Source organism: Pseudorasbora parva, chromosome 12 (genome assembly GCF_024679245.1).
Source record: "Pseudorasbora parva isolate DD20220531a chromosome 12, ASM2467924v1, whole genome shotgun sequence".
NCBI classification, from domain to species: Eukaryota; Metazoa; Chordata; class Actinopteri; order Cypriniformes; family Gobionidae; genus Pseudorasbora; species Pseudorasbora parva.
In genome coordinates, this window is record NC_090183.1 from 34,810,785 (window position 1) to 34,828,073 (window position 17,289).

The 17,289-nt window shown below is 38.0% G+C and overlaps 1 protein-coding gene across 2 annotated transcripts in view; it reads left to right on the top strand.

Annotated features, from left to right (window-relative positions):
- The window catches only part of atp10a (ATPase phospholipid transporting 10A), a 73,064-nt gene that overhangs the window by 49,792 nt on the left and 5,983 nt on the right, over window positions 1-17,289 (top strand). For both annotated transcript variants that reach the window (XM_067459968.1, XM_067459969.1), the window contains exons 11-19: window positions 721-824; window positions 2,199-2,325; window positions 3,129-3,313; window positions 6,807-7,146; window positions 11,747-11,823; window positions 13,664-13,789; window positions 15,610-15,810; window positions 16,385-16,465; window positions 17,018-17,122. In XM_067459968.1, the coding sequence (XP_067316069.1) occupies window positions 721-824; window positions 2,199-2,325; window positions 3,129-3,313; window positions 6,807-7,146; window positions 11,747-11,823; window positions 13,664-13,789; window positions 15,610-15,810; window positions 16,385-16,465; window positions 17,018-17,122 (1,346 nt within the window). The remainder of the gene's footprint in view (window positions 1-720; window positions 825-2,198; window positions 2,326-3,128; window positions 3,314-6,806; window positions 7,147-11,746; window positions 11,824-13,663; window positions 13,790-15,609; window positions 15,811-16,384; window positions 16,466-17,017; window positions 17,123-17,289) is intronic.

Here is a 17,289-nt window from a genome sequence, read left to right on the forward strand (position 1 = left end):
CCCTATCACTTATTAGTTATGATTTTTTTAAATGTAAAAACCACACAAACGTCATTAGTTGACCTCAGACGACAGTATACAAATATTAAAAAAGCCAGTTCATGAAACATTTAAACTTAGTTTCATAGGTTGTCCACACTCTTTGTTTTGTGATACCACTCCATTTATGTCACTAGTTAAAATTTCGCCTTTCAACACTGTGGCTTATTTTGATGACATTGATTTCGTTTTTTCTTTTCATTCTTTGGAGGTTCATGTAAGGGCATGCTATGGGGATTTAGTCTATCTATAGAATTAAAAGCATTTTAATACCCAATGCATATAATAGTGAGTGCATCAGTCTCTGGAAAAACAGGTCCATTCGTCCCACAGTTGCAGGGGTGGTGATGAATCATTCGGTGAAAATGTGAGGTTTGGCACTCACCCCCTCGTCTTGGCTGACAGTCCTCCATATTGGGAAGTGTTCATCCCAAACAGTTTGTTCTGCTCTTCCTGCCAGGAGGCAATGCACTGAGCAATAACGTAGGAGCGATAAAACCTCAGGTTGACCGGATAATCTGACTATGGAGCATTCTGTCAAAACACTTGTTGAGGAAGCCAATGGCAACAAAGAGAACCAACCTAGAATTATTAGTTCAATAAATTGTACTCTAAATGTTAGAATATTCTGATGAATTGCCTAATTCTCTTTTTTTGTTTTTCTTTGTTTTTGTTTTGCAGATGATTGCAAAGGAAAGCAACAAAGGAAATTTTTGTATAAAACTCAAAACTACTTAAATCTTTATGCTGCAGATGGCCTCAGAACGCTGTGTATTGCCAAAAAGGTAACACTGACTCTTATTAATAATTAGATAATTGCATTTAAAGAACAATTAATTATATACAAAACACACACAAAAAACATAATGCATTTGATGTACATAAAATCTACTAAATGAGAATATGTGAATCAGTGGTTAATGAAATATATACTTTTGAATTACCTTAATTTGGGCATATTTGTGTGTGTGTGTGTGTGTGTGTGTGTGTGTGTGTGTGTGTGTGTGTGTGTGTGTGTGTGTGTGTGTGTGTGTGTGTGTGTGTGTGTGTGTGTGTGTGTGTGTGTGTGTGTGTGTGTGTGTGTGTGTGTGTGTGTGTGTGTGTGTGTGTGTGTGTGTGTGTGTGTGTGTGTGTGTGTGTGTGTGAGAGAGAGCCTGTTTATGTGGTTTATGAGGACACATTTGTATAACTACATGGGTATTACACTATAAATGTGGTCTTTGAGGACATTTCAAATGTCCTCATATTTCAAATAGCTTTAAAAACATACTATATGATGTTTTTTTGAGAAAGTAAAAATGCAGAATGTTTCCTGTGATGGGTAGGTTTAGGGGTAGGGGCAGTGTAAGGGGATAGAAAATACGGTTTGTACAGTATAAAAACCATTACGCCTATGGAGAGTCCCTGTAAACCACATAGACCAACGCGTTCATGCATGCTGTTTCCCAAAGTGCGAACAGATCAACAACCCTTTCTCTCATCTTTTGTTCTCTTCTTATCTCATGGATTGTACTATATGCTCTTACTCTCTTCTCTGACTTGTTTCTTGAGCTCTTTGTGAGAGTCTGATTGTGATGTGATGTGATGATGTGATAAGATGTATTGTTGTTTTTGTCCCCCAACATTTTTCATTGCTTTCACATTCTCCCGAGTACCTACAGATTTTTGCTGTCATAGACTTTTGACCAACAAAACATGTAACTTCTTTCTCTCCATTTCTTAGTCACTAATTCCCTGCTAAGTTTTGACACTTCCTATGTTTTAATAAAAGTATGACCATTTTTTTCTGGCATGCTTCACTGTTGCTAAATAGTTCAACAGAAGGAAAGCTTTGAACAGCTTGTGTACAATTATTTTTCACACAATTAAGTGTGAAATCATACATAAATGAAGCTGCTTAAAGTTTAACAATCCTCTTATTGTGCTAGTTTTATTTATTTTTTCCCACCTGTTTGTTTTTTTAGCCAGCAGCCAGAGTACCTTATTGCGTCCTTGTCTCTCTTTTTTCTCTTCAAATTGTTTTTTTATTTTTATACAGTGCTACAGTTTGGCAACCTCTGTTATCCAGACTTGTTTAATGCAAATTATATTTATAAAACATCATTGAGCTGATGTTACACCTCTATCAGTGATGTGATGATAGTTTTTGTTTGGTCCAGGTTCTCAGTAAAGAGGAGTATGCCAGTTGGCTACAGTGCCACCTGGAGGCCGAGACAGCCATACAGAAGAGGGAGGAGCTGCTATTTGAGTCTGCATTACGACTAGAGACCAACCTCCAACTTCTAGGTAAAAATACTAATAGTTCCTAATTCACACCCAATGTTAAGGCACATCTCAGGATTCAAAACCATAGTAGACTATAAAACAATGGACTAAAGCCCCGTTTCCACCAAAATTACCGGAACAATTTGTACCAGGAACTTTTTTTTACAGGAACTTTTCTCCCCCCAGACCTGAAACTGTGCGTTTCCACCGCGATCTAAAGTTCCGTGAAGATTAGTCAAATTAGTCCGGTGATGTAGGACTGCGCGCGACTGCTCCTCCAAGTCAGTGACGGCCAGTAATCACTTTTGCTTATTATCGGCTACGGATATTGAACGTGAGATGGCTGAGACGAACGCGCGCCAGACAGAGAGCAAGACTGATATTTACTGAACGCAGAACAAACCTTGCAAAAGACTTTTAAAAATGACGGTTGAAATAAAATGCTGCGTGAGCTAAACCAATCAGCATGATCAGCGTCCAAGTCCCGCCCTCGAAAGTTCCTGAACTTTGAAAAAGTACTACCTCGCGAGCAGGACCGTTTGGAGGGGGAAATATTTACCCGGAACTTCATTTAGACCCTGGTTCCTGCGGTCAAAACACACTGAGTACCACCCCAAAGTTCCTGGTTCCTGGGTAAAGTTCCAGCGGTGGAAACGCGGCTTAAGTGTCCGTGATGACCCCCGTAGGTTTTCTTTAGTTTAGGCTCTTCCGTGTTGGATTCAGAGAGAGGCCGGAAGGTTGCCGCTTGTTCAAAACACAAGTTAGTTAGTGCCATACACAAGTAGCTATATGCATAAAACCTTTCTTTCCGCCTTTTTCTATAGGAGCAACAGGGATTGAGGACCGGCTTCAGGATGGGGTCCCTGAGACTATCGCCTCTCTGAGAAAAGCTGGCCTTCAGATCTGGGTTCTGACAGGAGATAAACAAGAGACAGCCATCAACATTGCTTACGCCTGCAAACTACTGGACCCAGAGGAGGAGATAATCACTCTTAATGCTGACTCACAGGTACACCCAACGTCTCTTCTTATGGGCCCTACTCTCGCATCTGTTGAGTATTTCTTTAGTTAAGCGTTTAATCAGAATCCATATCTCTCAAAAATATAAAAGTTGAGGGCCACAAAAGGACATCTGTTTTGACTTCAGAGAATCACTAAATTAATATTTGTGAACTGATTCATTGAAATTTTAAATGTTCGAAATAATTAATTTATGGAAAAGTCCAACTACTCTGACTGCCCACTACAGCTGACAAATTTTAGGAACGCTGCCCAGTACCGCCTGCAACTATTCCTGCAATGTTTACTATCAGTTCTCACTAGGGGTTGAAAGTCTTTTTATAATTCTATTTTATCTCAAGAGAAGTTTATGTTTGATCTTGTATTTAATTATTCATTCTCTGATTTGATTATTGTTCTCGCTTTGCCTTTTTGCTACCAGGAATGAGAGAAATGTCTGAAGGTATTGCCCATAACCTATAGCCCTGATTCTGCCAGTTGAAAAAACAAACCATAGTTCCATTTCTACCACTATTGTATTTTTATTTTATTTATTTTTTCTCCACTCATCTATTCCATATGGGTGTTTATTCCACTATGTGCACTTTAATCTCCCAGGGGCTAGTTATTCATTTATATATTTGTTTGTTTTTATTGCTATACAATTGTATTGCTTTTCTCAAAAATTACTTTATTTGAAGGTCAAATGTCTTTTTGTAAACTTTAAGTATGCAAAAAATTGAAATGTAAAAATAAAAAGCGCAAGTAGATCAGCGCTGTCTTTGTTTAACTGTTCTGTCTAATAAATGATGGATATAATGGATATTTAAAGGTACACTATGTAGTGTTTTTGCAGTAAAATACCCAAAAACCACTAGGCCAGTGTTATGCGTTTTGTTCAGTTGAGTACTTAATATCCTAAACGTTTCCAGCTATTGTAAATTGTGAGAAAATTACTATTTTAACTAAGGAGACGGGACGTCTGAGGGAGTCGCCTCTCAATTGCATCATATCTTCGTTACCCTCGGTTTTATTCTGCAGAAGCGCTTTACTCTTGGCAGTGTGAACATGTCACAGCAGCTGCTGAGCTAACACACAGGGTAACGTCATAACATAATTTTAAATACACTTAAATGTATCTAATATGATAAACAGAGCTGCGTTACCTCATACTCATGACCAGAAAAGCGGAAATGGCGCCGGTGACTGTGTCCCATCATAATAAAAGTCCTGCTGCTCGCGAGCCGTGTGTTGTTCATCTCATTAACAATCGCTACAGCGGCCGTGCTTGGCTCCTCACCACTTGGTCCTGCTCTGCTTCATACTACAGTAATGTTAATAATCGCGTCCATGAACATGATTTCTGCCCGAGTCCTATTTTCCACCGGCTGTAAGGTGTAGACCACATGTCCCAAGATGCTGCGCTCAAACTTGGCATCATCAAACTACGCCTTTGTTTTAAATAGGCGCCCTCTAGTGGACGTAGTGCTATTTCTTTATTTACCGTATTTAAGAGTACACTGTTAGTTACAGTGTTTGCTTTCTTTTTAGTCATGCTTGTAACAAAATCTTTATTTGCAAACAATAATATATATTAAGATTTTAGAATTGGGTTTTTTGTTTATATTGGTTCATTTTCAAATAATTTATTTCTAATTTAGTAAATAATTTGTGAAATATAAATTTAATTGGAGCATGTGATTTTTCACACTTTTTCGTTTAAAGGTAGTATCACATATTGTCTTTATATCAGCCACCGTGCTCTCTAGGATATCTTTTTCCACAATCAAAAATCCATACCGGTAGCCTAGAAATCTAGACGCACCCTTGCGGAAGCAAATCTAATCTGCCGCGAGTGTCGTCTAGCAACTCTCAATGCACGTCTAAGCTGTAAAAACCAAACTCTGGTCAGGCCAATCACATCGTGTATAGAGTTGGTGGGCAGGGCTTAACATAATGACGGCCGAGTTGCGCTTGTGTGCTTCTAGTAAACACAGAAGCTGGCGAACGTCTTTATAATCTTTATAAGTCTTTATAATCAGCTTTGACCGCGACTCTGGAAGACTTGGAGTTAAGCTTTTCTCTGAGAAAAGAACAAAGAACGGCACTGAAGTCATTCGTAAAAAGGGAAGATGTGTTCTGAGATTTGTTGCTGACCGGATATGGCGAAAGTTTAATCTACCAACGAGCTCTGCTTCACCTTCGTTGCTCTGGTTGGTTGTAGCGCTATCCTATCGCGTGCAGAGGGAGTTTGAAAGACAACCGTTTATCCCGCCCCTCAGATTGAGTCCTGTCTATGGTGAGTTTCCAGACCAAACATCTTGATGTGGGTCTGACTTGTCAAGGCTACCATACCAATAGTCAAATACTAATTAAAATATATTTTGTATATTTTTATTTATTTTAGATACTAACACTATTATCTATAAAATTAACCTATGTTAGATAAAAAATGGCTATTTTATTCCATAAAATGCAATTTCTTCAACATAATATCATGAGCAAAATGCATAAAAAAATAGGATTTGTTAATTCAGAAAAATAACAGAATTTTTCTTTGATTCATATGGTAATTATTCACTGTTGGATGTTGTTAGTAGACACATTTTGTAAACTTTAAAATGTTCATAATTTGTCCTCTAGACCTAAAGGGCAAAAAGTGTCTATAGTTGAAAAAACACCCATGTACCAAAGTATATCCATATTCTCCTGCATGACTTTGTCCACTATTAGACTGTTGATGTTTTCCCACCACACAAGTCATGTCAGCTTTATTTATATAGTGCTTTTTACAATCCAGATAGTTTCAAACCAGGTTCAGTGTTAAAATGAAAATAAAATGATTCGGCTGTAAAGTCGTTCTGGGGAAAACAATGTCGTCTTCCAGCTCTGTTCAGTTCTCATATAGTGTCAATGTGGGCAGGTCAACAGCAGCTGGACTGACTTGAATGAGCTCTCGTGATGGTTAATTTTGTCTTCTTAGAGAACACGTGACTCATACATGAGTTTTGTTTTGAAAAAACACACAGGCAAAGAGTTGTCATATACTGTAGGAATGTCTTAATCACAGACTCATTGCATTAGTCATAACTTTCTCCATGCTTAAAGGGACAGTCCACCCAAAAATGAAAAATGTTGTCATCTTTTACTCACCCTCATATGGTTTCAAACCTGTATGACATTCTTTCATCAGTGGAACACAAAAGAATGAAGAATAATGGTAATCAAACAGTTTGGATTACCATTAAAGTAAAAAAAAGAAGGTTTTTTTTTTGGTTTCACAGAAGAAAGTCACTCCATACAGGTTTGGAACAATGTAAACATTTTCTTTTTTGATTATGGTTGATTTGGTACAATACATTTGTTAGGCCTATATGATTTCTGTCATAATTGTAAGTTGCATTTCTTAGCAGAGTCATCTTTTTTTGTAAAGTTATCTGTTTGTTAGATGTTGTGTTACCCTTTTGAGATCTTCATTGTGTCTGAATGTGGACTCTTACCAGGAGACCTGTGCTGTATTGTTGGAGAACAGTCTACACTACATTCAGGCCAAGTTCCTTTGCAACCCTCGACCAGATAGAGACTATGCTGGCATCCATTTCTCTTCTCCAGTGTGTTCGCCGGCTTCCTCTGGCCACTCCAGCCCATTCCTGGTGCATCGGCTAGGGCTGGTGATCGACGGACGGACCTTGGCCTACGCACTGGACAAGAGTTTGGAGGACAAGTTCCTGGCGGTGGCTCGAAGTTGCCGGTCCGTTCTATGCTGTCGCTCGACGCCCCTGCAGAAGAGCATGGTGGTCAAGTTGGTGCGCAACAAGCTCAAGGTCATGACTTTGGCAATAGGTAAGTTAAGGATTGTATTGGTCACTTTTACGATTCTCTCCTGTCTAGTGTTTTTTGCAACTGCTTCATCTCAAGTGGGTTTTTAACGGTATATTACACGGCTCTGTGAAATACTGGATTCTGATTGGTCAATTGCGCATTCCAGCGGTATGTTATTCCCAGATAACAACTGCCAAAGTTGAATAACACACTGCTCATCCGAGTACTACGAGTTATCTTGACTGGTACTACTTATATGCTTATCGCTAGACTCTGCTGTCGTTGACGCCCTGGCGCTATCTTGTGACTGAAAAACACTTAACCACCACGGCTTACAATGGAAGGAGATCGGCCGGAACTTTACTTTTATAAAGTTTTAAATATGGATATTTTCTTACACAAAAACATCAGTTAGCTTCAGAAGGGCTTTATTAGCCACCCAGAGCCGTGTGAAGCATGTTATTTGACAGACAGCTGCATTTTATGGACTTCAAAAACAGAGCTATAACTACTGCTATTATAAAGCTTGAATTAGCCAGGACTTTCTTTTAACCGTCACCGTCCCACAGGTGGGATGCTTAGCGCTCTTATTTTAATTGACTTTTTTCATAACCTATATTTTATTAATCATCATAAATTAGGTATCATTCGAAAGCTTACAAACTAAAAAATTCATCCTGTGAAAGCGGACATTGTGTTTCCATGGAAACAGTGCTTAAATTTCTTCTAGCAGGCTCTTCCCCTAGTGGGCTGTTTCATGTTTCATATTAAACAATTTATTTGAACTACTTCATAATCTTAATCTTTTCTAATCTTGACCAAATGCATATCGTCGGAAAAGGTCAGAGTTTCAAGGTTCCATATTTGGTGACTCTTCTGGGATGGAAGTGATATTTTAACAGAAATGTACAGGAAAATGCATTAAAAAAAACAATCAATGGAATGTGGATGACAACCGGTGGCTATGGTACAGTGCCTAAACAAAACATCACACAACTGCAAACTAAGACAATACACACAAACAAACATCATTGTGTTCCACAGCACAAACGCTGGTGATTTAAAGGAATAGCTTACCCAGAATTGAAGATGCCATCATTTACTTACCCTTATGTTGTTCCAAGCCCAGAAAATGTCTCCATACTCTTTTCCATGCAATTACATAAATCAAATAGAGACTGAAGCTTTGAAAGCTCCAGAAAGGTCACAAAAGCACCATTAAAGTAGTTTATGAAATGTTTTTCAGAGCTGTGTATTTCAACCCCATTAATGATGTTACAAAATATTTCTATTTTAAACATTCTATTTCTCAAATAATCCTGAGGGGAAAAAACATCCACAAAAATAGTAAGCAGCACAATTGTTTTCAACTTTAATAAAAAAATATTATCATATTAGAATTATTTTGGAAGGATAATGTGACACTGAAGAGTGGAGTAATGCCAAAGCTGAATTTACACAGAAATCGATTACATTTTTAAAGCTGCTGTCCGTAACTGTTTTTGTGTTCAAGATTTACAGAAATTATATAATGCGAATGTACAACATGAAGCCATTTTCCCAACCGTGTTTTTGTCTTACCCTGAATCATTATGGTACACTTAGAATAATTGTTTATATTGGGACTATTTCAGGCCAGACTGGTATGGTACCACTGCGGAGGAGCACAGTCCCTGCGTGATCCGCCATAGACATAAATAGAGAGAAGTAGCTCCGGCTGTTCTTCCGCAAGATGCATGCAGTTCTGTTTATTAACCACTAGAGTGCAAAAAGTTACGGACTGCAGCTTTAAATATATTGCAAAATAGGAAACCGTTATTTTAACCTTTTCTAGTCTTGACAAACATCGTTGGAGTCTCAAAGTTCCATATTTTATCCATATTTCTTTCCAAATTACAGCCATTTAAGTTTGGATAGTGCATTTTCACTTAAGTTAAGGGGTTAAATTGTAATATTATTTTTCAATGTTACTGTTTTTGCTGTATTTTTTATCAAATGCAGCTTTGGTGCGCATAATAGACTTCTTTTAAAAAAAAAAAACAATACAAAATATTACCAAGCCCAAACTTTTTAATGACAGTGAACAATTTGTTGTGATTACACCATGCCCTTTTTTACATCAACGTGATATTTTCTATGTTATGAACAGTTTTTATCCTAACCAGCCATGAGTGCAAAATTTGGTTGATGCATCGGACTGATCTGACAACTTTTATAAAATGTTTGCATTCTTTTTGAAGCTTCAAAGCTTCAGTCTCCGTTCACTTTAATTGTATGGAAGAGCATGACCAGTACAAAATATGTTCATTTGAGTTCAACAGAAAAAAAGGAAATCATACGGGTTTGAAAATCATTTTTGGTTGAACTGTCCCTTAAAGCAAAATGGTTCTTTCTTTGTAAGAGGCACAGAATGGGTAACATAGATGTTCTTTTTTATTAATGTTTCTTTTTGTTGTTCTGTTACTTTTTGCTTGGCAAGTTGAATTTGGAGATTAATGGTACCCAATGTTGCCAAGTAAACATTTCAGTTGTGACTGGACAGCACGTGTCTGTCCTTTCCCCGGTGCAGAATGCCACATTTACAAGCCTACGCAGCACTCTGGCTAATTATCCAGATGGCTTTAGGGAGAAAGAGAGAGAGAGCGATGCAAGGTGCATCAAGACTGAGCCACCTGCCTGCAGGAAGAGCGCGTTACCTCAGGTCACCCCCTGCCTTAAAGATTTTGTAATTAATTTATGCCTCATGAAAAGAAAGGAGCGTAGAATGAGCACTGTCATTTTGGATGAAAATGAGAGCGAGAGTGCTGAAACGACCCTCAGCAGTGCTGTAAATAAACTCCTTTGCCTTCGAAATTGACAGACTTCATTAGAGAATGAATCAGAGCCTGGTCTCTAATGAACGAGCATTTGTGGTGTACAGACACGTTCACAGCAGATGTTGCCGGTTCTCACGCGAAGAATGTCTCTCTCATGTTTGCTTTGTTTGGTGTAGTTCAAATAAAGGTGGTCTTGTTGAATTTGGCTGCCATGCTTGTTTGTTTCAGTTTAGACAAAGGCGACTGACGGTCTCAGCGGGCTTTTACTTTTCTATATACTTCAAAGCCTGCTAGCTTTATAGTTTGAAAGTCAGCTTTTGATGATAGCTTGGGGTCAAGTCAGTACTGCGCCTTATGCCTCGGGCAGCGGAGGATGATTTTAAAAAACACCTCGAGGTAGATTCAAAGGTCCAAGACAAACATCTTTTAAGAAATATATTAGGTGTATACTCTGCCTCACCATTAAAAAGATTCACATGTCAATATAGTTCATAATTGTGTAACTGTGTTCTTGTTTGTTTTATTTTAAAAAGGCCACATCTTTATTTTCATCTTTATAATAGTGGTGTTCACACTTTATTTGAATTATAATTTAATACTAATATATATATATATATATATATATATATATATATTGACAAAGCTGCATGACTAGCCTTTTTTATCATTTTATTTTAAACCCATGATCAACTGTTTTTACTGTGATCAGATATTCTGAAAAATTCAGTCCTTCAGGCCGTTCTGACTTTGAATTTTTTATTAGTGCTTGTTCATAATTTCAAACTAACAAACAAACACATCTGGCTAACACGGCTTAAAGCTATATAACCATTAAAATTGTCTGAAATCTTTGAGCCAACATTTGTGTCATTTGTACCATTTTCTTGAAGTTTCAGTTTATTAGTTTAACTGTGCTTTGCTTAGTTTAAATAGTGCTTAATTGAAGTTTGTGTGCTTTAAAACGTAAAAGTATCATATTGAATTTATCTAGCTATCACCAGAAGCTGAATTTAAAATTAAACATTGGTCGGGGGAATCTGCTCTGTTATTTTTATGAAATGTCACAGTTTCTGTTAACTGATACAGTTTAGGCAAGAGGCATGATCGACTGGCATTGTTTGAATGACTCTGTACGCAATTGGGTAGTCTTTCAACCAATCAGACCACAAGAGGCGTGATCAATGGGCAACGACCCATCATTTCGCTATCGGTCATAGCGTTAAACCCGCCAATAGCTTGCCAGGTGGATAAGCCAGTTTGAGATTGGTTACCGCAAAAGTGCAACACAAGCAGTAGAAATGAATGTATGGGTTTCCAGACTGAGCTGCAGGGTAAAATCAAATTGCCGGCAGATCAGGCTGGGTTTATCCAGTCTAATATAGAATAAGACCCCAAAATATTTTATTTTTTTGAAAATATTTGAAATTATGAATTTGCAGCTCAGGCTTCACCACGCTTAACCTGATTAATGCAAGATTTAGCATGACCATCCCCTTATACTTTGGTTCTATGTGTAATTTGACTTAGTAAGCATTTTTCAGGCTAAAGGTGAGTAAAAGGTGACATTGATGTAAAGTCATGTCTCCCTGTTAATGTCATTGTGGTTAATTTCAGAAACCACAGCTTGCTTCTGGGCTCTTTTGCGTTTAATTTATGTTGTTTATTTCTGCCAGCAGAGCACTTTGCTGCAGATGCAATGTTTGCATTAATGCAGGCTGACATTGTGCAAAGTGAACTGGAATTAATGAATCCTTTACCCATCTAACTCCCCCTTTATTTGTCTCTCTTTTTCTCATTCATCCTAGGTGACGGAGCTAATGATGTTAGTATGATCCAAGTGGCTGATGTAGGGGTGGGGATCTCCGGACAGGAGGGCATGCAGGTGAGGAGAAACTAAAAAGAAGTGATGCTGTTTGAAAGAGAACAGGGAGATGACTGCATTCTTGCTAAATATAGAGCATGCAGTGTGAGTACAGTTTAGGCTCTGCCTTAAGTGTAGAGTACAAGAGGAATGAGCATCGCAAAGCAGGACTGCAGAGTTAATGCGCCAGAAAAACGAATATACATAATTCATGTTTTATGAAGATGTTTTGGCCAAGATATGAAGTGAGTTGATAAATGGTGCCTTACACCAGTGGTTCTCAACTGGTGGTTCACAACCCAATTATGAGTCGCAGGTCCCCTAAATGCAAATGTTAAGGTGCAGTTAACCGTGTTATTGAGTATTTTTACATACATTTTTGTTTTTTCTAAGTTGCTAAATAAGGACTATAACTACCAGTAATGGGATTTTATGTGTTTGACAAATCTGACAAACACTGTTGTGCTTACATATTGTGATTCAGGATAGGATAGCAAAATACACTAAAGTTTGGAAAAAATGCTAGATGTTAAAAAGATCTGCAGGAATGTGATGTGAAGTGCACAGTTCAATATTCATCAGTATCACTATCAGTCACTATCAGTACATCAGTATTTAGGATATTTTGATATATATATTTTTTTACTGCTGTATTAACTTTCCATTTGATTTATGAAGCAGAACCGGTAGAGAACCACTGCCTTAGAACATTATCATTAACTTGTCTCTACCACTGATATATTATTGACCCATGCCTTTTCTTAACGGCAGTTAACCTAAATGCACTGTATTGCAGTGGCAGCAGGCTGTTTTTTTTTCCGGTAATATGCAGCATATGGCTGCTTCAGCGGTTCATTTATAAAGAGCCCTCCACTTGTCCGTCTCTGGGAACAGCAAATCTCATTCTGGTTTCTCAGAAAATCTCAACTTTGCCCACAAAACACTTACCCACCCCCCTCAGCCCCGTTCTCAGTGGCAAGCCTACAGAATCTACATCCTGATGAGGTGAGAAGAGAGACGTGAAACCGCCATGAGCTCATATGTTTGACACCTTCTCTCATCCAGATTAATTAATTCAGAGAAAGATCTGGACGCAATGAGGCGCCACTCTCCGCTGTGTGCCAAAGTGCTCTTCTTTTCCGAGATCTCATTGAGGCCAGCATTCAGTATAAACAACCCTAATGAGAATCTTTTTTATGACTGTCCCATAGACATAATGTACCAAACACAGCAGGGTAATAACTGGTCTCACCTGCTTTTTTTATACTTTCTTGATTTTGAGAGAATGACAGTGAGGGTGGAGAACATGGCTGATGGTGCTGTCAGACCAATTGTGACTGATTAAAATCCCAAATGCCATTAGAAGCGACAAGGCAGTATCTGTCACGCTGATAGATGACATGTTAACTGCCTGACGCGTGCAGCTGTCGAAAACATATCATAAAGAATAGATGGGTGATGGACGGAGGATCGGTTTCACCAGATTCCACAGCCAGGAAGGCTTTTCATAATTCTTTTATGCAAAAATATCCTTACAAGTGTTTTTTCACCAGGCTGATGTTAATCTTTTGTCTTGTGAATGTGTATGGATGCCGTGCCACTTTGTTTGTGTGTCTCACATGATGGATCTTGGGCCTGAAGGCAGATGTCATCAAAATCCATTTTATAAGAATTTGTTTGAACACTTTAATTCATTGGGCAAACATGTAACATCAGAATAAGGAAACTGTATATTTAAAACATTTTCCCACTCTGTAATCATGCTAAAGATTACTTGCATATATAAGTATTTGACATTGTGGGTATAAATGTTGTCAAACCTTTATTAACATTTACTGTTCTGTTCATTTTGTGTTTATAGGCGGTAATGGCCAGTGACTTTGCCCTGCCACGGTTTCGTTACCTGCAGAAGCTGCTCTTGGTTCATGGCCACTGGTGTTACTCTCGTCTCGCCAACATGATCCTCTACTTCTTCTACAAAAATGCGGTGAGACCCAGAAGTTTGCTCATTTCCTGATTAATTATCTTAAATAGATAGATTGATCTACTGCAAATGGATCTGAAGAACTAAATGGCGGAGATAATATATAAGCTTATTACTATTGCAAAATAAACTCGGACATGGTGATCAGTGGCATCCTGAATGAGGTTTATTTTGCGATGATGACCGGCTTGCTGTATAATATCCTGCTTATTACATGGCTAATTACCTAATAAATGGATATATGGGAATGAATTATTGATTTTATGTTAGAAATATTTTATTAATGTGAGAATGAGTGCTACAAGTGATATAAAAGGAAGAAATTAGTTGTAGGGTTGACGGTCAAGTACACAGTTTACTGGGTGTTTGTGAATCCTGCAAAATGATTAAAATGTTAAAAATCTAACATAAAATAAAAATCCCTATACCACTCAGCCCTAATCACAATTCATAAAGTTTTTCTGAACATCTTAATGCCTTAAAGTATCACTGTTTAAACTTACAGATACCCTGTACTTCAGCTATTATACTTCAAGGGATCATGTAATGCCATTTTTGTACAAGTTAATATGATTCTTTAGTGTCTAAATGAAAACTTTGATTAAAAATTCTCATTAGTATTGTAAGAAAATGCTAATTTTACCTGGTCAAAAACAGTTCTGTTTTCACCAAGTCATTTGAGTGCATACGGCTTTAAATGATAATGAGCTTGGCTCACCCCGCCCCTCTGTTCTGTGGGCCGCGTGGGCGCGTTGCCTAGACAACAGTAGAGGGAAAAAGTTAGCATACTGAGATACAAATGCTATGTGTTTACTGATGTATACGTTAGTTCATTGACAGATTGATGTTACAGCTAATGCCAAAACAAAAGTTTTTTTTTCTGTTAATGTCGGTTTGTCAGTGATGCGTAACATTATCTATGCATTGTAATTACTGTTACAACACGACAGTATCAGACACCCGTTATAAATCATCTACATAATTAAGCTTAGTGTTACCACGTCCATGTCAACTTTAAAACCAGCGTACACAGTTTGTAATAAAACAATAACCATAACGCGTTGTTCATTATAAATGTGGGATTATGAATTATATTGAGAATGTCATACATAGAAAGCATGCCATAGTTTAACTTACCCTGTAAACTTGATCTGCATTCATTGTGAAACGTTCACTCGTTTCAAACTACACTTACTTCTTCTGGAGGTGCAGCAGGAACACGAAGAGCTGGTACAGATCTTTGTTCAGGAGCAGCTTCTTAGCAAAACCTGCTTTATACTAACCCTCGGTTATAAAGTATTCTGGTGAGAAATGATTTGCGTGGCGCAAACATGAAAGCATTGACATTGATCAGGGTAATGTTCCCTTCGAAAACAAAACTCAGCCACTGCGTCTTCAGCGGTTCGGGTTTAGGAACATCAGAATGACCGCTGTGTTCATTATTACACCCAAGAACAGAACACCACAATCGCTTAGATGCCATTATTCTCTAGCGTATTAAAAATGGCGGACTGTGATGAGCCTGCTCAGGGCACTGCTGTCAATCAACAGTCGTGGGAGGGGTCTCTGACCATGTGACGTCACGCGGTCGAACGGCATGAATTGAGACAGAGGAAAACATATCAGGAGATTCATAAGGAGCTCTTAAATGTTGTTGTCTGTTCTTCATATAACCTTTGATTAATGAAGATCTATTCTTGGAAAGGTCCTAGAAACGTCCCTGACGTAATGAAGATGCATGACTTGTAATGAGGCAACAGCTGCAGACCTTTTTTGTCTTTTTCTTACCCTGTTTCTCCTCTATTGTCTCTTTCTCTCTCTAGATGTTTGTTGCCCTCATCTTCTGGTATCAGTTCTACTGTGGGTTCTCTGGGTCAGCCATGGTTGATCAGTGGTATCTGATCTTCTTCAACCTGATGTTCTCCGCCTTCCCTCAGCTCATCACCGGCACCCTGGACAAAGATGTGTCAGCAGAAACCCTGCAGGAGTTGCCGCAGCTCTACATGAATGGACAGAACTCAGAGGTACCGCCGGAATATAATTACACCATCCGTGAATAGCATAAATGGAATTATAATTGCGACTGAAGAGACTATTGAAAGTGTAATGTAAATGGTAAATAAAAACCCATGAACAGCGTTTTGCCACATGTATTCACACATGAGTTGCCCCCGGTTTGCAGCATCAGCAGTTCCTCTATAAGCAGATGAAGTATATTACCCATGCAACGGTTGCCACAGTTATTGCTTTGATTGTTTTTTGCTGACCCGTTTCAAAATGGGTCTTTTATTCTGTGCCGAGTTTCATGAGGGGGAAAACAGCACGAGCAAGAGCAAACATTTTATAAAAAACCACTAATCATCCTCAGAGTGCTGAAATTGTGCAACCTGGGAAGATTAAACTGCTGCGGTTGCCTCTGCTTTGCTAACAATATGCCTCTGCAGAGGTCTTCCTTTATTTAGATTTATTCACAAACCATTTCTTTACGTTCTATGACTCCATTAGTGGAGCATCTAATAACATTACAATAAAACTCAGTCGTCTGGAATCGTGGAATAGTTTTTGCCCGCACCTGATTGTCTCCCATTTCTTTTACAGGAATATAAACCCTACATGTTCTGGATGAACATGATTGATGCCTTCTACCAAAGCCTCATATGTTTCTTCATCCCTTACTTTGTAAGTTTTGTGTATCAAATGCACTAAATAATCAAGTTTTGATTATTTAGTGCCTTTGCCAACATGTCCATGCCAACTCCTTGCTTGAGATTGGTAATGCTAAAGCCTTTATTTATAATGCATTATAAAAAAAAATGTAAAACATTAATTATTCCTTGTAATGCGCCTTGTGTGCATTGTAAGATCTCATGAATAATTGTAATCACAATTATAATGCTTATCTATTCATTGGTACACCTCTAGAAAGTATAATGTATTAAAACACATTGCAAGCAACCAATTCCAGATGTAACAAGTAATCTGCAAATATTATAATGCATTTTTAATTTTGGTTACAATTATTTATGAAAAGGTAGAATGCATTACAATGTAGATTATGATGACTGCTTTTGTGCATTATACATTAAAGCTTTAAGTGTTACCAAACATTCTAGTACAGTATTTAAAATTGAAGTGCTGGATTTTAAATGCAATCCAGATTATGATGTTAAAATATTTAAAATCAAGTCTACAAGTAAGTAACAGTGTTGTCTGAATGTCATATTTTTGCAGGCTTACGTTGACTCTGATGTGGATTTGTTTACGTGGGGAACTCCCATCACCACCTTGGCACTCTTCACCATTTTGCTGCACTTGGGCATTGAAACCAAAACCTGGGTAAGTGATTTTTAATAAAATCTAAAATGTAATTGGATGGTGTAATCCAGTGGCTAAAACCTTGAAGCTCACTCAGTCTTCATGGTTTTTCTGTACACTTTTTGCAGTGTAAAGATGGTTGTTGGCTAGTTTAGATTTTTGAGTGTCTCTGGTTAAGCCTGTTTATT